The 22,238-nt window shown below is 40.0% G+C and overlaps 4 protein-coding genes across 6 annotated transcripts in view; 2 read left to right on the top strand and 2 right to left on the bottom strand.

Annotated features, from left to right (window-relative positions):
- The window catches only part of eya (eya transcriptional coactivator and phosphatase 2), a 57,704-nt gene extending 40,180 nt beyond the window's left edge, over window positions 1-17,524 (top strand). For all 3 annotated transcript variants that reach the window (XM_069037033.1, XM_069037034.1, XM_069037032.1), the window contains 7 exons: window positions 14,332-14,673; window positions 14,724-14,997; window positions 15,055-15,220; window positions 15,967-16,313; window positions 16,368-16,585; window positions 16,640-16,884; window positions 16,940-17,524. In XM_069037033.1, the coding sequence (XP_068893134.1) occupies window positions 14,332-14,673; window positions 14,724-14,997; window positions 15,055-15,220; window positions 15,967-16,313; window positions 16,368-16,585; window positions 16,640-16,884; window positions 16,940-17,121 (1,774 nt within the window). In that variant the 3' untranslated portion in view covers window positions 17,122-17,524. The remainder of the gene's footprint in view (window positions 1-14,331; window positions 14,674-14,723; window positions 14,998-15,054; window positions 15,221-15,966; window positions 16,314-16,367; window positions 16,586-16,639; window positions 16,885-16,939) is intronic.
- A 56-nt stretch (window positions 17,525-17,580) lies between these two features.
- Window positions 17,581-19,375, top strand: LOC138122741 (PR domain zinc finger protein 5-like). Its single transcript, XM_069037038.1, has 2 exons — window positions 17,581-17,852; window positions 17,907-19,375. Exons 1-2 carry the CDS (start codon window positions 17,784-17,786, stop codon window positions 19,350-19,352), a joined length of 1,515 nt encoding a protein of 504 aa, XP_068893139.1. The 5' UTR covers window positions 17,581-17,783; the 3' UTR covers window positions 19,353-19,375.
- Window positions 19,376-20,666: 1,291 nt separating this feature from the next.
- On the bottom strand, window positions 20,667-21,412 carry LOC138122747 (uncharacterized). The gene is made up of 2 exons (XM_069037046.1): window positions 21,178-21,412; window positions 20,667-21,128 (listed from the first exon to the last, which is right to left on the bottom strand). The coding sequence occupies exons 1-2, from the start codon at window positions 21,410-21,412 to the stop codon at window positions 20,758-20,760; spliced, it is 606 nt and encodes a 201-aa protein (XP_068893147.1). The 3' UTR covers window positions 20,667-20,757.
- A 101-nt stretch (window positions 21,413-21,513) lies between these two features.
- Vps25 (vacuolar protein sorting 25) lies at window positions 21,514-22,222 on the bottom strand. Its single transcript, XM_069037047.1, has one exon. The coding sequence runs from the start codon at window positions 22,084-22,086 to the stop codon at window positions 21,553-21,555; it is 534 nt and encodes a 177-aa protein (XP_068893148.1). The 5' UTR covers window positions 22,087-22,222; the 3' UTR covers window positions 21,514-21,552.
- Window positions 22,223-22,238: the final 16 nt, after the last annotated feature.

The raw sequence follows: 22,238 nt of genomic DNA on the forward strand, positions 1-22,238 counted from the left end.
GTTGTTGTTGTCGGTTCCCGTGTGAAAACGAAACTGCGGCCGTAAACGATAAACCGTTCGAAACAATGTTGCCGAACATTTAATCGCCGGACTTTGTTATTTTAATAGGTTATTGCATAAAACCTATTCGGTGTTCGTTTCCGTTTCGCGGAACAGACGCTTTTTAACGATCGACGAAATAAAACGGCCTACCCACAAACGTAAAGATCCCGAACGAAAGCGATAAACACGTTTTCTCGCCCGTCGAAATTTCCAAAATAGATGTGGAAGGCTTCGGGAACGATTTTATTCTCGTTGGGATAATTAATGAAAAATTCGAGATGCTTCGGGTGTGTTTGAATATCGAGGCCCTCGGCTGAGGAAGAACCACAGACAACTGTGTACTCCTCGCTAAAGAAAGCTTGAGGCTTACCCAGTATTGTTAGAGAAGCTTAATGAAACAATTGTGAAGAAATATCGAGTGTCCAAAGGTGTCTTACATCACGACACACACACCTGGTCCCCAGTCTTTAATTGCCTTGCAAAAATTAATTAATTAGGCCTTGAATTAATAAACACTTAACCTCAAAATTACAATTCTCACCAAATTTTACACCAGACAGCGTTGCCGATAGTAATTATCGAGCAAAATGCGACGTTAGTGGTTTTTTGAATGAACTTTAACTACCGGGTGATTTTAAATGATTGTAACTTTTTTTCATAGGTTGGTAATATTATTGTTGGTTATTCTGGTTTTTAATGTGATAATTGACATAAACATAGGCGTCCTCGCCTATTTGACACAATTTATTAATACATACATAAAATATCAAAATGACGTACGTACGCCAATGTGTTGATCAAGGTATCAAGTTAGCCAAAATAATTTATGAAAAATGTTCCCAACTTAAGAAAAAAAGTCACAATCATTTAAAATCACCCGGTAAGATCTTTTGAAAGATTGGGAACGTCTTAAATTAAAAATCAAGATGGTAATTAAAAAGCATTAGAAAGATTAAAAAAACTGTTGTATTTAAATTAAAAAGGACAAGCTAAGAAGTGAAAAAATATTTGTTGCCAAAGATATTTTTGCCTTTCACAAGAGCAGTAGGTATCGAGCGTTCAAAGAATTTCTCTGGCCGAGCAAGCCGTGGTTTTCTCTCTTTATTACAAAGGCAAATCGTGTTTTTAGCTGGTTTACTTTGACATTTCCTTGAGATACATAACCTCACTTTGATCATGCTTTTAATATGAATTAAATCGTTAATAGAAAAACCATCAAAACCAAAACAAACCTTGTTGCTTATTTTAAAAAAAGAAGAAATAAAAGCACCGGTTCACTGGACCACAATATTTTTTGAACGCTCTGACGTCAAATTGTAGATAAGTCTTACTTGTGACGTTGTCGGTAAAACAGATGTTAATTTTTAAATAGCAAAATTTCGGGCTATTGTTAACACTTTTAATTAAGAGACACCATAACTCATTTGATGAATTTTCCTGGGGCAACGTACTTTGCTCACAGGAAGTAAAAAAAAATGCAAATTACGCTGTCAGCCACGCCTGCTATTTGCGTCTTGCAGTGTTTGGTCAAAATTAGAGTGTGGTGGTTTAAAAAATAAGCATCTGCGACAGCCGCATTAGCGCCACGTCCAAGACAAATTTAAGCTTTGAGAAGAAGCATAATCAATTTTTGAAATTTTTCGTGTGAAGAAAAAAGGTGTAAATCATGTGGTAATATTGTGGATGTCTTTCTGGTATCTAGAATCTGTGTTTAAATTTGATGAAGCGTGTCTGGCAAAACGGCAAGCTTTTTCTTTTTCTTTTTAAAACGTTATCGCCCCGCCACTGCTCCGCGTTTTGCAGCCCGTCGTTAATTGACCAAAAATCGAACAAAACCCATTCCGGTCGTCCGGCAAAAGAAAAACGCTCATACACCATAAAATCCGAAAAAACCATCCATAAAAAACTTCATCCATAAAAATCATAACTCCACGTCAACCTATCGCAACCAACTCATCGAAATTAATATTTATCGTCGCCGTAGCTCGCGCCACGCAGCTCCGGAGACATTCCCAATTCATCGAAACACCTATTAATTTCTCGCCGCCTCTTCGTCTCTTCGGCTGCGGAGTCCCAAGCTGGACAAGGAGGGGACGATCTCGTCGAATTTTTACGGCGGATGCCAAGTGACACGTTAAAAGATACGTCGTATGCCTCCTCGTGTCAGTTAGTCCATAGACGTATTCTTTATGCGACAAACTGGCGAAGTATAATGAACCTGCATATCTTCAAATCTTCATTATCGTCAACGGACGCGCCGTGGGTGTTCCGGAGAGGACGACTCGCCAACTCCGGGATGGGGGTGCGCTATCGCATAGAGACCTGTCGATTTCTATCTGGACAAATTTCAACTCGTCGACTAGGAATTTTATAGGCGGACGGCAAAAAATTAATAGACGTCGAACACTAATTAGCAGATGATTATCGGGACTGTGGCATGCGTTTTCTCCGAAAATCTCTCCCGAACGGGACATTTTCGTCAATCGTCACTTGGCCACCGATGAGGTCACCGACAAGAATTACTGTTACCCAGGAGCTGGACCAAAACTCCAAAAGGTCTCTCTCTGGATCTTGTCACGACACTCGAAATTGTTGTGGGTGTAGACAACCATGTTTTTTGCAAGTGGGAAGCTCACATACACGAGCGCAGCGAATTTTCTAGCCGCACGCGTAAGAAAGTTGAGTGTACTACATATTACGATCATAAAATTTTGGACATCAAACTTCTGTCACATTAAAAAAATTACTCTAAATCATGCTTTATTGAAACTGTCACATGAAAGATGAAATTGTTGTCAATTTGACACCGGTTTAAAATATATTTTTTTTAATATGCGAGTACATTTGGGTATTTGTTTTATATTTTTTATTAATTAAAACCTCGTTCTATTCCATTTGTCTGATTTTTACAACTTTTTGAATATTTTCTCGGTAAATCTGACATTCACATTTTCAAAATTGACACAATCAAAATTGAGGTTATTAATACATAAGGGTCGTTTTAGAATGTATGACAGCACGATGACATTAGTGACCAACATTTTTTGATCGCAATAGTACATCATATTGGGTGATTCAAAATGATTGTGGCCAAGTATGGCAACTATGTACCAAAATTTATGTGGCAACTGTGTGGATGAGGTAGAGTTGTCATTTGTATGACATTTCATAAGCGTGCATTTGATTTTTTTGATATCATTACACATTGATTTGACAGTTTTCAAAATTGCGCGACTATGAACTGTCAAAGAAATATCAACTCTATCCTACCCACACAGTTGCCACATAAATTTTCGTACATAGTTGCCATACTTGGCCACAATCATTTTGAATCACCCAATATTTGAAACGTTATTGTCTCTGAAAAATTACAAATTAATCATGAAACTGCAAAACAAAAGCTAGCATTAATTTTCTACTGTCAAAAGCAGCTGCCACGATGTGTGCACATTTTGAGTTTTTTTTTTACAATGATTCCAATCAAACGAGTTAATACGGTGGTGACAGTGACATTGTCATCCAGAACAAAAAACCTTAAGGCAGCAATTGTTTTTGATCGTGACGTCACAGTAAAGGTTTCATCGAAAAACGAATTAAACGTCCAGAATTTAATAAAAACAGTAATTTTTTTTAGTAGAATCATGTGTTGCGGCTTTACAATTACTGCCTCGTGGAATAAGATGCCATTAATGACGCGAAAATTGTCATTTATAAGTGAGGTTAAGTTTGTGTATTTATGTTTTTGCGTAATTTTTACTTTGTGAATCATTTAAACAACACCAAATCACAACAAATGCTTCTTACATCTTAATTATTATATGTAGCAAATATGTTTTCAACTAAATTGTACTTACGACTTACAGTCACGAAAAAACAAATTTTGACGTTTGGTCTTCCTCGTGACGTCACACGCTGTCTGGTGTTCTAGATGGCAATGACAGTGATAACAACTTAATAACAACCGCTGTCAAGTATTTTACCATTTTGTATTTTTTTATTTCTGTAGCAAATCGAGCAAAACTTGATTAAGTGCGAGTGTGCTAAAGTGTGAAATTTAAAGTGCTTTATTTCACGCTGTGTAAAAAATGCCCACTTTGGACGTATAACATTGACGAACAACTTTTTTGATTAAAAACCAATTTTCCAGTTGTTAATCCGAAAATGTTTATTATTTGAATCTGTTGTTTTTTTATTTCCTCCACGCCTCATTTTTTAGCTTGTCATATTTTCTCCGTGCGTACCATTTTTGTTGCATTTACATATTTTCAATGAAAAATTATTCAAGGTCATCATACGAGGGAATATTAAACTACGTTCATTCATTTACTACTTAGAAATCGTCGACTTTTTTGCTTCTGTGTCGGAGACAATCAATAATAATGAGCCGGTCATGTGAGTTTTTTAATTATTGTTGAAAGTGCGAATAATTTTAGGATTTGCTAGATATTTATTTAAAAATTTTAACTTTCAATTTTGGATTATGTTCAATTTTGTAAAAATTAGACAAGTGTATGATTTTTTAAACTTGTAGTTAGAAAGTAAAACAGAGAATCACTTAGAGTGAAAAATTATTCAAGGTAATTTTAGTGAGCGTAAAAATTGTTTAAACGTAACGTGCAAATTTTAAATGTCAATTTGCTAAAAATAAATTTTCGGTTAATTGAACCTTTCAGTTTCATTTTGGATTTTTTAAATTTTCCTCGGAACTTAAAAAGGAATTTATTTCAAACCGTATTAATTTAAAATATTTTCTATTTGTCAATAATAGAAGTTATAAAGTATCGGGTGTTCATTTAAATTTATCCTCAAAGTGGGCGTTGGAGAGTCGATTGTGAACGCACCGCGGATTACGGATCACGCATTAGCTGTTTCAATCTAACCTTAATTTTTGCGTTGTTTATGTTTTTACTCTGCAGACTGACGAGTGGTGCGTTCACAATCGACTTTCAAAGCCAACTTTGAGGATAAATTTAAATGAACATCCGATATTAATATCAGTAATAAGACAAGCAACGTTATGCGTGGTCCGTGTTTGGACGGGTGGCCGGCGAGGAGGGAAGTCGCATTCCATTATAACTTCATTACTTTTACTTAGTATTTTCTGTAATGTCATGCAAAGAATGGGTGTATAGAAAGTAAATGATAATGTAAAAAGAAAATGTGCTTTCAAAGGAATTAATTATTACTTTATGTCATAATTTTAAATAGTGTAAGTGGAATAAAAACCTGTATTAACTAATGTTCTTGTTGGATATTCAATGAAAGAATGATATCGTATTTTCATTCTACAACGGCAGATCGCCAATCGGATGCGTTTTGTAAATAATAAGTCGCGCATCGATTCATTGTTTTTTGTTGGTATAGTCGTGGATTAAGTATAGTCTTCAACTCGCGTATAGTGGCTATTATTCACTCGAATGATTCCACCACTCACCTAAGGCTCGTGTTGCAATTTTCATCATCTTGAATAAAACCCATCATTATGCGCTCGTTGAAGAATGTACTATTCTTTTGCAACAAACAAACCTAAAAATTGAAAATGCCAAGCAACTAATTTCTTTGATTTGACTTTTTCATGAACTGTTTTCTAGATGAGAACAAAATTTTTGTGGCCGGATGTCATGTAAAGATGTAATAAAATGTTTAAAACCTATACATACTTTTAAGAGATTATATCGCGCTTTCAAATGAAATCCATCCTGGGCTGGGAAGGTTTTGTCAATTGTTGTACTTTTTTAAAGCGGAGATTAATTGGAGTATGTTGACAGCTAACCTAAAATTTAAAGCCAAAAAATCTTTCTTTTTTTCTCTCTTTGCAATGTTTTACATTAAAAAATAGAATAACTTAACGATTCCTATTCTCGAAGCAAATATCTAAGGGCACCCTAATATTCAATTATGTCCCGGTTAAACATAAACAAATGTCATTTGTGTCAAACGGCGGGAAATTCAAACTTTACACTGTTCTGAACGGTTTAATTTTTCCAACGCCTACTCAGCCCAGGATTTCATTGGAACGCGCGCTGTTTTGTATACATAATTATATTTCTATTTAATTTTTTTCCTTAGTTTTTTTATTTGTAATTTAATTTTTTTGCTATGCAAAATTTAAATTGTTTCATCTCATCGTTTTCCTTAGCGGATCACTCACATCTGGAATTTCAATCAAGATCCAGGACTATCGATAACATTCCAAATTCTTTGATTTTTTTTTAAATAAATCTGAATTCTCCCCTATCAGTTTTCACGTGAGTTCGTCCTGTTCGAAAAATATTTCTCGACAAATTCTTGACGTGCAGACCATTTTTCGATAAATTCGGGGGGAAATCCGAAAAACGACGTCGCATCGGATGTCTGTTTACCAACGGGAATAAATCTCAATAACGATATTTACCTTTTTTCGTGGATTTACACCGTCCCATAAACAATTCCAAGTGTTTTGAAGTTAATATTTGAAATTTCTTTCGGTCGTGTTTGTTGTTATGCGGGAATTTTCATGAATTACGACTTTTTTCATGTAAAGATTGCATCGAAAATGTTTACGACAAGTGCTCATAAATTAGAACGTTAAGAGTTTCGGACATTTACATAAACAACCTGCACAATACAATTTCTAAAATACACAAGGCTCATAACGAGGTAATCACCTGAAATAAATCGGACACCGGGGCCGATTCGAATCACTCGATAAATCTAATTTCCACCGACGACGACTCCTCGCACAGACCGAGATCGCTTTGTGTTTGTTTTCAAACACTCATTAAAGTGGAAATGATTTTTTCCGAGCGCAACATCTGGTCAACCTTCACATTTGCCCATCGCATCCCATTATTCTTCCACGACGGGACAATATGGTCGCACGGTTACCCAAATGTCGGTCATTTTTATCATTACGTCGTTAACTTTCTTGTTTTGCAACGTTTTCCGCATCTCATTCGATCTGGACCCTAATCGCCACCTCGTCGACCGGATCTGACCACATGGAAATGTCGTAGATCGCGTCTCAATAAACCGCGCCGCATAAAACCGACGAGGGTCCACCCATAAAAGAAAAATCTTCGTCGAGCGGACATTTAACTGTCGTAGTTTTATGCGTTTCCTTGGGTAATTTATGGGCGCGACAGGTCCCCCCCAAATCGGAATATCAAAAATCATTCGTCTCCTCCACAATTTGTCTCGTTCACTCTTAATAATAATTAATGTACGCGACCGCCTCCGAGCTTACTCGATGGCGTTACAAGATAAATTATCTAAAGGAGGTGGCATCTAGAAAGTGTATAACTCAAAGACTAAAACCAGAGATGTTTTATAAAGACCAGCACAACTACAGGTGCGATCTTATCGCTTGTTGGAATGTAGAGGCCTGTCTCTCTCAAGATTAGTATATCTAACAGCACATAAACATAATTGTCAACGGAGCACGGAGGCAAGCACTAACCCTTGGCGGCGCGAAAATCACAAAACGTGTCGAAGAGTGTCTTTGTCACCAGCAGCGCCCTCCTTTTGGGACCTTCGATGGACCAAATAAGCCGATCATGGGGACGGGGCGATGACATAATTGCGACAGTGGCGTCCGTATCTCCACCTTGTCAAGCCGGGATGATAAATGTGAACCGGTGATTGATTAAGGTCGGGGGGCGCGTCGGTGGAGGAAAAAAGATGTGGGAGACGACTATGTGGGTCAATCGTGCGCGACACGCAACACCGAAATTTTATCATTTCTCAAAAAACTAACGATATTCATTTTACAACAAGCAGATTGGTGAGGCCATACAAAATCGATTGGCGTTAAATTGGGACGGCTTGCTGGTGACAGGGCGCGTTCTAGATACGGAGGAGCGACCAAGTAATAAATAATTTTCTTTTGTGAATAAAGAATAATTGTTTAATAAAAATCTACAGTGAGATGCTTAAAATTGCAAAAATTGTTAACTGTGTAATTAGTTCTTGATGGGATTTTATTTCCAAAGGTTTGTTGTTTTTAAGTGTCAACATTTTGTATTGCTCAAGAGTTTTTCATTTTTCTGTTCTGCACAGATTTCACCTTGGTTTTCAAGAATTTGCTATTCTGTTCTCTTCTCTTTGTTGTTTTAACGAATTTATCATATCCAGTATTACCCAGGTAATGCAACAGAAACTGTCTCCTGTCATAGTTTTCACTTTTAATTCTATTTTATTTTTTGTCCTTTTTCATATATCACAAAATTCTTGTCACTTTGGCGTCCAAAATATTGAAAACACAATAAAAATCTTCTTTCGCTTTGCTTTTCCTGACAAGAATTCCTATTTTTACTTCAATTTTTTGATTTTTTTTCTTCCAATTCACTCAACTTCGTCTCGGTCTTCAATGTCTGGACTTATCACAAAAAGACTCACTTCTACTCCTAATAATATCGGGCCTTCAAATAAATATACATATATTTAGAGTAGGCGTACGCGACATTCTAATTCTGTTAACATTGTGAAGTAATTTTTGTAGGTAACCATTTATTCTCCGGAGTTACACAGGTTACATAGTAAGCTTTTTCCCAACTTCATATTATCATATTCTGTGGAGGGGGAATAGGGAGAATGTACTACAAAAATGAAAAATATTTTCTAACCTAATTTTATTTCGTTAAAATGTCAGACGTTTCTTGTGTCATTGTCTACGCTGGAAAAATGTTGCAAACAATTGAATTTCCATAGGTTGCTCTTAATATAAATTTATTTGAAGGCCCTTTATAATCTATACATATTATGTATCTTAAAAAAATAGTTTTTTCTGTTTCCTAATTTAGGTTTTCAATTCAAGATTTGTTTTTTCGGCTCTAAGCACACTTATATCGATTAACTTTTTTTTTTCTTGAGCAGAACTGCTGAAATCGTGGCAGCCATTTGGCAACTTCTCTTCGCAAATGCAGCTAATCCCTTGTATTTTAACTGTAATTCTATTTGTTCCAAAAACACCTTGACTGTTTATTAATATTTGCCCGTCGACTCCAATTATTCTCGGCGTCCTCGAAAGATCGCAGTGGCAATTTAACAGAATCGGTATCCGCTCCCGAAGCAATAATCGGCGACCTCTCCGTATCAATCATCCTTTTATTACCTCGGGCACTAACATCGTGTTACGATCCCAGTAAAGCGCCCATAAAACGGATTTTTTGTGCGATCCACCCAGCATCCCGTCCGTTTAGTACTTTGAAAAGCTCAAAACACCATTGTTGTTGTCTGCGGGTAGTACGTGTCCCCCACAATGGCCCAGCGGTGCTCCTTGCACCCGTTTCCTCGACGGCCCATCAATGACCGGGAACACACGCGTACCATCTTCCTCTCGACGGCGTTTTGCGTGACTGGGCCCTAGTCGAGCGAGCGTACCTGTCAAAATCGAGTCGACGATTTTCCCTCGAAAAAATCTGCTCCACTGAACAATTAAAAAATACGGAACCTAATCTTGATCAATTCGTTATGGTTGTTTTGTCACATAACGCGCCAGACCTCCTGGTCGCAGTGTGCCCTGCCAGCCCACCTACCATCGCTTGTTTTATTATCTCCATCGTTTGACTTTTTTTTTGGGTTATTCACACAATCTCGGCAGGCCGGGATTGATACCATTACAACTAAATAAAACTGGTCTTATCGTGGGACGATTTGTAAAGATCGGTGTTCGTCGAGTTTCGGCTTGATAATTGACCGGCATCGATAATGGCCGTGTTCTTTTTATTGTCCGATGGCGGAGGGATCGATCGCGGGGGAGGAGGGGAGGGTGCGACCGCTTGTGGACAAAACTGGAAATTTATTCATCTTGTCCATTGATGAGTACTATCTTGTATCAACAACAATTTTTATGGTTTTATCAAATTTTAATCTTACAAGACGGCAATTTATAACCGGCCTTAAACATCCATTAACTTAACTAATGGATATGTGTCAAATAAAAACAGAACTGGCTTGTAAGCATTTAAAATATGCAATATTTTCACACTCTCGCACGGTACCTACACCTCGACGGCTGCAAATGATGGAAACTACCCACCAAGAAAAATCTCCACTGTCGAATCGCCTTTCCTCACTCAAACAACGGTAATCCTAAACATTTTATTTGATGCCATTTTCAAAACAAGGTGTTTACGTAGTACGCACGGGTAGATTCTATATTTATCCATTTTTGAAATAAAAATAAATGATATTTGTTTTCTTGATCATGAAAAAATACTCGGATTTCTATCAAATAATATTGGTAAAGAAACAGTTGTATGAAAGTAAACTAGGTCAGGTTAAGCTGTTGTTCGTTAAAAATTGTATCGGGTGTTCATTTAAATCCCTCGAAGTAGGCGTTGAAGAGTCGATTGTGAACGCACCACGGATTACGGATCAGCTGTTTAAATCTAACCTCACTTTTTGCGTTGTTTGTGGGCAGACTGACGTATGGTGCGTTCACAAGTGACTCTTCAACACCAACTTTGAAGATCAATTGAAATGAACACCCAATATTTCTTTGTACAAAATTGTTGAAAATTGTTACATCATGTCTAAAATAAAGAAAGAATTTACAATGTGTTGACTTTACGTTGATATTTTTTAATCAACATCTGTAAACCCAATCTCAGCGTTACTAAATCATCAGAAAAATGTCTTGGGGCTTTTTGTTGGTTCAGTAAAAGTTTTAATTACTAACTTACATATTGTAATTCTTTTTTTGAATATATTTTTTTTCTTTTAAACGCCCGTTGTCTCCTACTTTTACACAGTAAGGTCTCTACTTCTAAATATCTACAATTTTTTCCGTACTATCCACCAGTAAATGGTATTTTATTCGATGCCTCCTTTAAAAGTGAGTCTGTATCAATAGTTACCAGTGGGTGAAGGTTTCTCTTTCATTCACTTCACTTTCGCTCATCGTTTTTCGATCACTGTCTTTCACTCACTGGTTTTCATTCACTCGTAAATTTTTCCAATTCTTTCTGATTACGTAATTTTGATTCTTTAGGCAACATTTGGTACCTCGCGGCTCTTGCCTCTTCCAGGACATCATCAGGAACATATAACTCTTTATCGTCCATTTCCACAATTTCCTCAACGTCCACACAACCACTTTTTTGACGTTACAGAACTTTATATTTTGTATTTATATATATTTTTTTCCTTAACAACATAAAATTACACTCACTTTCCGGTGTATCGAACAAAACCAAATACAAATACAGCACTCAAGAGTAAGGCCGCTTTCGTTCACTTGAATTGCATTGTCCACGAAACGCATTTCGCGTGAACGAAATCTTTGCCTCACTTTTACTGTAAATAACTATGAATTTCACTTATTATAATTTTGCTATTTTCCCAATTTGTTTTTAAAATTTTAAATTTGTCTATTTTTGAGTCTTTCATTTTCCTCTTTTTGGATATTTATAAAGCGGTCATGATTTTTACTTTGAACCTTAAAATATTTCTTGAAAACCATTTCATTTTATTTTTCTTTCCACAAAAGTATGTTGGTTTTTGTTTCTTTATTTTCTATCATAGACCAAAAAGATTTTGTTTTTTAATTATTTACCACATTCAATATTTTAACATTTGAAAAATATCAACTTTGAGTTATTTCAAAAATCTTAAAAACTGAAAATCTTGGGGGAATTGTTAAATGTGAACAATATTTACATCGTTATGAAATGGCAATTTTGATTTTTTTTCCTACTAATCAAAAACAAACTGAAATTTTCCAATTTGTTTCTATGTACATACTTATTTATCTTTCTGAATTATAGTTTTCGTTCCCTTTAGCCACCTTTTTACTTTCTCTCTTTGGACGAGTGTTCGCAAGAGCGGCCACAATTTTCATTAAATCACACATTTTCTCGGGCTTACGTTCTTTTATTTTAAAAATCTTGATTATTGTAATTCCTTTGCGCCTGCTTTAAATCCCGTGGGGTGTTAAATTTCAACCATAAAATATTAAGTGACACTTCCATATCCTTCAATACCGTTTACTAGGTTTTTCATCAATACAAGAGGATTTATTTCATTTTTTCATTTGCGATTCAGATTTTTTTTTGTTCTCGTAAAGGATAAAAAAATACGTAAAATCATTTCACGCGCAATATCTTGACACTTTATTATCTATATTCCATTTTAACCTTTAAAAGCACATACTATTGTTTATGTTACGTAAGTAGCCAGCGTTCAAAAAAAAATATGACAGGCCGTGGTTTTCTCTCACTTTCACAACCGCGGCTCGTTCTTTTTAATGGTTACGCTTTGACATACCCTTCTGGTGCGTAACCCCACTTCGATTATCATTTGACTGCAAATTAAATCATCGTAAGAAAACCGGGACAACTCTCCGTTGGTTAGTTCTTGGATGAATTGGTTTTTGCAGAGGAAATAATTCACACCATTACCGCCTCTTCGCTGAATAAATGGCGTTTGACATCTATGAGTTCACAGCTGCTGAAGCGCTGCGCCATATGTTAACGGAAACAAAAGTAAGCACCGAGCCAATTGACCACACAATTTTTTGAACGCTCTTTATTTACATTTTTTTTCCAAGTCTGTTTGTCTTTTTTGATGGTTTGGTACTCGGCAAAGTTTTAATTGTTTCTGTTTCTTTCAGCGGCCTTTTCTTCCTTCAACCTCTTGAATAAACATTTAAACAGTAAAGTCGGCACAGGGGATATTTGTTTGTATATTTTTTCGTTTTACATATTATAAAATTCTCTATCTTTAATCGATTTTAACAATGTTTTATGTTGCCTTTGTTCATTTTCAATTCAGATTTTTTTCTTACTTGTTTTTTTTAAATACATATGTATGAAATTACGTTCTCTCCAAACAATTTAAATTCTCATAAATAATAAGAAATATATTTTTTCGTGGGTACAAAATAATGTCATCACTACATCGCAACAATTATGCGAACCCTGTTTCGTAAATAGCGCTTTTTTTTTCGTTCCGTCAATCGGAAACGTTTTTTCCAATCGCCGAATAAATTTCCCGGCGATGATCCCAATTGTTTATTCGGTTTTATTTTTTCCACATCCATTCTAATTATTCCTGTGTATACTCACAGCGCGTTCTATTTATTCACATACACGTAAAATGGTGCACTTTGAGTGGTTTTTACTACTATTTTACAACCAGCCTGCGACCAGCTTGAGTAATTTTTAAAACTTCAACCCTTCTTCCACTTCCTCGTCAAATATCCACACATATGCTCCTCGTCTCCGCTTCTTTTCCGTATTCATCATATTGACGTTAACGATACTCTCTATTATTAATGTGGCCTCCGTTTTCGGATTGTTTGCAATAAAACACCCAAAGACCCACATCCACTCGACATCCGTCGGCTCGCACGCCAAAAAAGAGAACGTCGACGCTACCTACATCGACGAAGTCTGCGTTTTCAGGTAGAGCAAGAGTTTGGTGTCGCTTCCGGACGATTTGTGAAGAATTTTCGCACGATGATTTGTGGGTTCTTTTGCAGCATATTTGTGGGAGTGCTTGGCGGATTCGATTCGTAATTAAGCGAGTCCCGGGGCGACGTGCATGTCATCTACTCCGGCTCATGATAATTACTGGTGTTTGTCTAAGGCCAGCTTCCTAAACTAAAAACTACCGAAAGAAAATGGAACATAATGAGTATTCTTCACATCGAAAACATGTGTGAACCAAATGGCGGTTCTCTCTTTGTCGAACCGTTCGACGCGGTCGGACTTTTTGTCTTCGTCTATTCCATCTTCGCAGCACCATTAGCTCCCCGGTTGACACTTGTTGTTTTCTATATGTTAAAACCTGTGGCAGTTTAATGTGTTTTCACGAAACCCTCATCGATCGACTGTTTATTTGTTGGGCGATTGTCGCGCGGTGGCGGCGCGACCGGCCCCCGAATCTATTCGTTCTAGTCTGACAGGTCGACGAAAATCTGGCACGGTTAAAACGGGACACGACGAAGAGAAAAAAATAATCGGGCATATAATATATTGGACAGGGGACAAAACACATAAATTTCTCGGAAAGGCCGGGTCGTAGTGCGGGTGTCGGAGCGGTCGCTCCGGACCGACGCGCTCCCGGAGGCGGCGAGAGGGACAGAGACGGACGTAGCGCGGGTGTACCCGTCGAGGGAATTTTTAAATGACAACTTGCTGGGTGTGACACGAACGGTGACATACGTCTTGTCAGGTTGGCACAGGCCGTGAGTTACGGCCGCAGCCAGCGAAGGACGAGAGAACTCGACAACGTCTGGCTGGATATTAATCGGCGACGAATTTTTTCACACAATCCGCGACGTCTTCATCGACTTTTCTGTTGCAGACTGGCGGTGGGCGAGACCGCCTGCAGCCCCCAGAGCGGCCACTCGTCGTCGACGTGCAGCTCGCCCCCGGCCACCGCCTCCACTGCCACCAACCACGCCGACGTCTCGTCGACGACGTCGACTTCGACCTGCGTCCCCGCCAACTTCACCTCGTCGTGGTCGCTCCTCAACGAGACCGCCACCGGCATCAAGAGCGAGATCCGCAGTCCGGGACTGGCCGACAGCGAGGTCGCGGCCCTCTCCCAGGACCCGCTGTCGTTCTACGGGACGGCGGCCGAACTGGGGAACCTCTACGACAAGGACTATCCCCAGACCTACTCAGCTCAACAGTATTACAATAGGTGGTTTGGCTTCCGGTGCCAGTCGCTCGAACTCATTTGCGCCTTTTCAGCATGCAACAAGCCTACGGCACAACGAACTCGGCGACGTCCTCCTACATTAATCCGGCGTCGTCGTTCTACAACGCCTCGTCCTACCCCTATCCCTCGCTGGGCTCCTCCAGAGGGCTGAACCCTTCGTGCAAGGCCAGCTCGGGGTACATCACCTCGCCCTACTCGTCGCCGGCCTCGCCCTTCCAGACCAGCGGACAGCCCAGCCAATACTCGCCCTACGCCTCCTACACGACACCGGCTTCTTCGACGTTTGCACAAGGATTTTCCGCACAGGTCAGTCAACATGCGCAACAATCGAACCCACGAATAAAACTAATTGACTCGTTTCAGGGAGTGGAATATGGATCGTACGGTACAGCTTACAGTGATTCACAAACTTCTCAATACGCCTCAAGTTATTACGCCTCACAAACTTATTCACCCTACGTCAGTTCGCCGAGTTCGAGCGGCAGTCTGGGGGCTTCCTCCTACCAGCTGGCGGCTACATCGCTCCCAGGTAAAGCAAACGAAAAAAAAGTTGACTGTGACAGTTGACATTTAAAACATTCCTCGATGTGACGTCACAGTTTCCAAAGGTGCAACCAATAATAAGCGGCGACGTACTCGACGATCTCCAGTAGTGAAACTTAATAATAAACTCGTTTTTCAGTCATTTTAGACATTTTGCAAATACCATCGCGTCATGGCAATCCGACTGAATCGTAACTTACCAAAATTTAAAATTTTGTCCAGGTTCGTGGCCCTAAATGAGACTTTTGTCACGAAATTGAAAAACAAACAAAATAGACCACTTTTACAACACTTTTCACCACTTTATTTCATAAAACTTCGCACAATTTAAAACTTCGACATTTTCAAACCCTGTCGCAACTATCATAAATGCCAACAGTACGAATATACAAATGTTCAAAGCATACATTACGATATATTGCGTTTACATAATCGTGCTTATGAAAATAAAGACAGATGTGTGTGCATTATCTTGTTTTTATCTTGTTATAACGAAACACTCCCATCTTAGGATTTTTTAAATTGTTTCTGATTATGTCTGGTGAGAATTTCGCCGGTGCGGCCATGTTTTGTCGCCCTCCCTCACCTCACCTGTCATTGTAAATAAACATAACCCAACTTTCGTCCAAATCCCACAATGTTGTGTCCCTACAGCGACACGAGCGAGTCAGACTCGGAAGACGGTATTCGCAGCCCACCCCCAACTAACCCAATTACTGTTGTGGCTTTTAGACAGTCCGTCGAACGGCATCGCCCTGGCCGACGGCTCCACCTCCCCTTTGAAGGCTGACAGCGCGCGGAGGTCCCGAGAACCATCAGCTCTGGGCCCCGAACAGAGGGGGACCCGAGGCAGGGGCAGACGCACGAACACGGTCTCACCCACGACCCCCGAATCGAGCACGGACCGCGTTTTCATCTGGGATCTGGACGAAACCATAATCATATTCCACAGTCTCCTGACGGGCACTTACGCCGCTAAATATCAAAAAGATGCTCAAAGTGTGGTACAGCTCGGGCTCAAAATGGAAGAGATGGTTTTCAATCTGGCAGACGCGCATTTCTTTTTTAATGATATCGAAGTGAGTGGTTGTGAGAGGGTCGTTTGGGGTTCTGTTCGATCAGAGAGTTTTCAGGAATGTGATCAAGTGCACATTGACGATGTCTCGTCAGACGACAACGGCCAAGATCTCTCAAACTATAATTTTAGTTCCGACGGCTTCCACGCTTCCACCTCGGTCTCCGCGGGGAACTTGTGTCTGGCGACGGGGGTCAGGGGCGGCGTCGACTGGATGAGAAAACTAGCCTTCAGATACAGGAAAATCAAAGAGACCTACAATAATTACAGAAATAGGTAATCCACCAATTTCAAATTTGTTTTTTTTTTTTATGTAACGAGTTATTACAGTGTTGGGGGGTTGCTGGGATCCAATAAGAGGGAGCAGTGGCTTCAGTTGAGGGCGGAAATCGAAGCGGTGACCGACAATTGGTTGACTTTAGCCAATAAATGTCTGACTCTGATCAATTCACGAACAAACTGCGTCAACGTGTTGGTAACAACCACACAACTAATTCCGGCGTTGGCCAAAGTTCTGTTGTTCGGTCTGGGCGGCGTTTTTCCCATCGACAACATTTACTCCGCTACAAAAATAGGTGAGAAAAAGGTGTGTAAATAAAATTGAAAAAACTAATGAGTCGTCTTTGACAGGAAAGGAAAGCTGCTTTGAACGGATAGTGGCGAGGTTCGGTCGAAAGTGTACATACGTAGTGATCGGGGACAGCCAAGACGAAGAGGCGGCAGCTAAAGCAATGAATTTCCCCTTCTGGAGGATAACAAGTCATAGTGAAATAGCAGCACTGTACAACGCTCTAGACATGGACTTTTTATGATTCGATTTTATTTCGAGATTTTTTATATTTTATGTTTTATAAAGAAAAAAACAACAACATTCTTTATATGTTTTGTGGATGTATTATAAATGTACATAAATAATAAAAAAAAAACCTGTAATAAATGTCAGATATTCTATTGGTCGCGTCGAAGATATTACGAAAATTGGATCACATATTTGCGTAATGTCCTCGACTTGGCGTCACTGTGCTAATAAAGCAATTATTTTATACTTCATGGATTAAGTGCACATAAAATAAACAATGTACTCGATACAAATGCATAAAGCAGGAAATGGAGGATACCAAAATGATATTCATAAACTTAAAACATGCTTCAAGTGTAATTTTAGATTGTTTTCATATAAATGTATAAATCTAATAAATTGTATATAATACACGACGCGTGGCTTGTTATTTACCTGTGTGGCCCCCTGTGACGAGACGCCCATGTCCATGATTTCTCTTAGCGAGTGACAGTTGTGTGACAAAAAGTTTGAGGTTATGTCAGATTGTGGTGAAGAGTTTTCGGAAATAACACTCAATAGAGGAGCGTAAAGTGTTGACAAAGTAACGATGTGATTATCTCGAGATTATCAGTCGGAGATTTAATCGGGTGGACAGTTTAGTTGTGGAAGAGTGTAGAGTGTAAATAGGTCAGCATGAAGACTGATAACATGGCCCCGGGCGACGTTATTTGGAACAATAACGAGGACCTGTTGACAGACGAAGTGAGTACCCCTCCGTTTGAGAGTTTGAGTGAATTAATTCGGCCCGTGTTGTAGAATTGTCTGTCGGTCATCGGTAATTGTCAGATCTCGTCGATCCTGTCCAACCTGGACCCCCCCAGCGACAAACCCGAGCCCGCCGCGACCGAAGACAAAGACATCGGCGACCTAAAACCGACCCCCATCCAAAACAACTACATGATCCTGAAAGACAGCGGCAGCGACAAATCCGAGACGGTAAAAAAGCCAAACTCGCTCAAAAATGGCATCAACTTCGAAGAGATGCTGTATTTCGTGTGCAACCTGTGCCCCTTTCTGTGTACCAAAAAATCAAAAATCCACGAACACCTCGAGAACGCTCACAAAAACAAAACCGTGCGGAAACTGCCCCACTTAAAGTGCCCCGCGTGTCCCAACGTTTTCTTCCACAAGATGTCGCTGCGGTCGCACCTGATCCACGACCACGGCGTCGGCAACTCCGACATCAACCTGGTCATCCAGACCGTGGTCTACCAGGCCAACAAGCCAAAGAGCGGCGAGAAAAAGAGCGCCCCCGTCAAAGACGAGACGGCGTTCGAGGAGAAGCGGTACGAGGCGAAGAGCGTCGAGCTCCCCAAAGTGGACGTGCCGTCGATCAAAACCGAAACGATGTTCAACAAACAGGCGATCGGGAAGCTGACGGGGGCGAAGAAGATGCAAACGTGCGCGGTCCCCACGTGCAAAGTGGCTCTGCAGAACGTCGACAACATGAACTACCACGTCAACTGCCACAAAGACTCGGGTTTCGCGTGTCTGGTGTGCAGCGAGTTCTTCATGTCTTGGAAGCAGCTGACCAGCCACCTGTGGAGGCTGCACAAGGTCGACATGGAGCTGTACTCGTGCGACAAGTGCAGCTACAAGTCCGTCAGTCTCGCCAAGCTGAACAACATCCACAAGTTGATCCACGGAGACGTGAAGGCGTACGTCTGCACGATCTGCAAGAAGGCCTTCAAGAACAGCAAACAGCTGGGCAACCACAAGATCACGCACAAGAACAAAAACGAGTACGAGCGGCTCAAGCTCAGCTGCGAGGTCTGCTGCAAGAGCTTCTCGGACAAGCGGCAGCTGAAGATCCACATGAACGTGGTCCACGAGAAGATCAAGCCGTTCTTGTGCAACTACTGCGGGTACAAAGGGTCGTCGAGGAGCTCGCTCAAGATGCACATAAGACAGCACACGGGAGAAAAACCCTTCACGTGCGATTTCTGCTCGTACGCGACGTCCGACCACAACTCGTTCAGACGGCACAAGCTGAGACACACGGGACAGAAACCGTACAAGTGCTCGTATTGTTCCTACGCCTGCATCCAGAGCAGTACTTACAAAGTCCACATAAAGACCAAACATCCGGGACAAGAGAAGGATCTGATGTTCACTTGTCAAGAGTGTCAGTTCCGATCGGTCAACAAAGAAATATACATCGCTCATATGATCACGGTGCACGATCAGAAACCACAAAGTTGAATAAAATTATTTTTATCGATTTATAGCGCCGAATCAAGAGAGTTTGGGGTTGTAGCGGAACGCTAAAGTCACGTCTTGGCTCGATTCGGCCGACGATAGCGCCACGCTTTGATTCCGAATTTTATTGGTGGAGTTTGTTTGATCCAGTGCACAGTCCTAAACATTTATCATTACGAAATATAATTTCTTACCCGAACAACCCATGACATTTGATGCAAATAAATTAAATTGGACTCCTCTTTTTGAATGGGTTCTTTTTCCCCAAAAAATTACACTTGGTCGTTTAGCTTTCGAAAATATCGAGATACGTGTCTAAAGAGTAAATAAATCGCTTCCTGAATATCGGGCTTTTTCGTTTTTCGCTTGTATTTTGAAATTAAAAAAAAAACATTTTTTCGCTCTCCATGACAAGGTGCAAAAGCGAAATTAAAAAAAAAAACATAATTTTCGTCTAAAAAAACATCTCTTGGTCTACCTACATCATCTTGTTTGTTTTCACATGTATTTTTTTTTTCATTTTAATAAAAAGGCATCAAAACAAAAAATAAATATGACACTACATGACACTATTAATTCGAAAGATAAAATTAAAAACTAATTCTTATGAAAATAAGAAAGATGCTGTCCCAAAAATGATGTTATTTAAAAAATATACAAAGTGTATAAAAGAACGTATACCTACCTTATATCAAGAGTCCTGTGGAATTCGAATATATAATAGGTATTTGATTTTTGCCGCTCTGTTGCTACAGAATGTGATACCAAATAGAAAAAACAGAGGTTATCGTAAATCCATTAATGACAGTTTTTTTAAAGACTGTTGTAAGACCAAAAGTAATTAGAATATAGAAAAACTGAAGAAAATCACAATCAAAACAACTAAAAACGTCCAACTCACAACTGACGGTAAGATTTAATAAATTGACTTTTGACATTTGGGGTGCGTTCATAATTGGATGTGTGCTGCCCGATGACGTCACTTGACGGCTTTAACGGCTCGACATATAAAAGTTCGAAACAATAAAATTACGGAGCCGCACAATTCCACACGACTCTTGATATACGTTCTTTTATAGACACTTTGTATATTAGAACCTTCTTTTTTGTATAACTTCTCGTTTACATATTCTTTCTTCTGTCTCATTTAATAAGTGTAAAAGAAAGAACGCCGATGTTCAGGAATTGATTTCACATTTGTGATTTGCATCTACGCACTCAATTTTCTGTAAGTCTGTACTGACCTACAAAATACAAAAAAAAAAACACCCAGATTCCGAGAGTACTGCGACTGGATGTTTAAAAAAATTGCAAAGCTGGATAATATCATTTTATTGATTGATTTACAGTATGGAATCACAAAACTTGGCATTGTAACATAAAATAGGTAAAAGTCAATGACACCGCTTCAGTCTGAATTTGATTGGTCTTTGGTTGATCTAACGTACACTCCTGCGAAATCTTGAGTGTCCCTGACTTCCTCTGTTTTGTACAAAACCCATTGAGAGGAACCAAAATCTGGGGTGAAAGGTTCTGGGTCAGTGTGACGTCCTGACCCGACTCCCGGACCTATAATAAAGACGAGGTCTCCCTCGTAGCATGCAATGTACTCTCTAAACGCTTTTCCGTCGTTGAAATAACAAAAAAGGAGGGCATAATCTGGGGTTAACATGTCGGGGGTGGGAGGTAGTTTGGGAAAGTTCAGTTTGATAAATTGGGGGTTGCTGTATCGACTCGACCACCACTCTTCGTTGACTTCGTAGCCGATCACTGGCAGTCCTAGGGTTCCAACCGTTATGAATTGTTTACATATCTGACAGAGTTTTACCGCTGTATTGTTGCAACAGCCATTCGAAGAGGCCGCAGCCGCATCCGATAGAAATCACCCCTTTCAAGCCAAACCCTTGGACGACCGATTTGATCAGTTTTAAATTGCTTTCGCTCGGCCACACCCACAGCAGCTTCCGAGCTTCCGCCACACTCTCCACTCGCAAATCCAACAAGTCCTTCCACTTGTTTTCTCTGTACAAACACAAAACCCTATCGAAAAAATCCACCTCCATTGCCGCACTTTTAATACTAGTAGCTTGCCAAACTTTTAAGCGTGCGTCCTTCGAATGACGCAATTTTTTCCTTACATAATCGGGTCTCGAATAAAAATCCCTTTCTATTTTTAAAAAACAATTTATTATACTCGCTACAGTTAAAAAAATTTCACACCCTGATCTTCGTCTGACAGAATAAGCTCGCACTTTCTCTGATTTTCGAGGACTTGCAGCGCCTTGATTAGCACGTCTGTGTGGATCCCCGCGAAAGCCCTACCCGCGACGTCGTCCCCTTGGGATAGCTCGAACAGAGTCAGCACGCTGTTCTGCATGCCGTTCTCGCACACGTAATCGTAAATTATCGACGCCCATTCTTCTAACGTGTGCCAGTAAATCTCCCATCGATGTTTCGGCTTGTCGAGGGGCGCGGCGTTACCTGTTTTTGACAGCTCCGACAGGATCGAGACTACCACGGAGGAGTCGAGCTTGCGGTTGATGGCGGAGTTGTTGAACAAGGGCAGCTGATTTGCCTCCCTTACGTCAATGATGTACAGTTTGCTCTTTTGGCAGTACTCCAAGATGAGGCTCTTCCAGGCCGAGACCTGCTTGGAGCGGGTCTCCGGGTGGGGCTGTAACGTGAAGAACGGCGGGAAACTGTACTGCCACGGCCACTCGATCTCGACGTCGGACATTGCGAATCACACACGATTTATCATCACAAGAACTTTGATCTAGTCGTGAACACCAACTTTGAGGTTAGGGAGTCTGTTGACACCGTTGACAGGAACAGCTGTTAGCTGTCAATGTTTTAAATACTTCAAATAACTGTCTACGTTATCAGAAT

This window comes from Tenebrio molitor, chromosome 2 (assembly GCF_963966145.1).
Source record: "Tenebrio molitor chromosome 2, icTenMoli1.1, whole genome shotgun sequence".
Lineage (NCBI taxonomy): Eukaryota > Metazoa > Arthropoda > Insecta > Coleoptera > Tenebrionidae > Tenebrio > Tenebrio molitor.

Coding starts and splice junctions, on each gene's coding strand:
- Vps25 (XM_069037047.1), bottom strand. CDS start 22,086: ATGTCCGACGTCGAGATCGAGTGGCCGTGGCAGTACAGTTTCCCGCCG.
- LOC138122741 (XM_069037038.1), top strand. CDS start 17,784: ATGAAGACTGATAACATGGCCCCGGGCGACGTTATTTGGAACAATAAC. Junction 17,853..17,906: donor AGGACCTGTTGACAGACGAA/GTGAGTACCCCT, acceptor CCCGTGTTGTAG/AATTGTCTGTCGGTCATCGG.
- LOC138122747 (XM_069037046.1), bottom strand. CDS start 21,412: ATGGAGGTGGATTTTTTCGATAGGGTTTTGTGTTTGTACAGAGAAAAC. Junction 21,129..21,177: donor GCTGTTGCAACAATACAGCG/GTAAAACTCTGT, acceptor TTGGAACCCTAG/GACTGCCAGTGATCGGCTAC.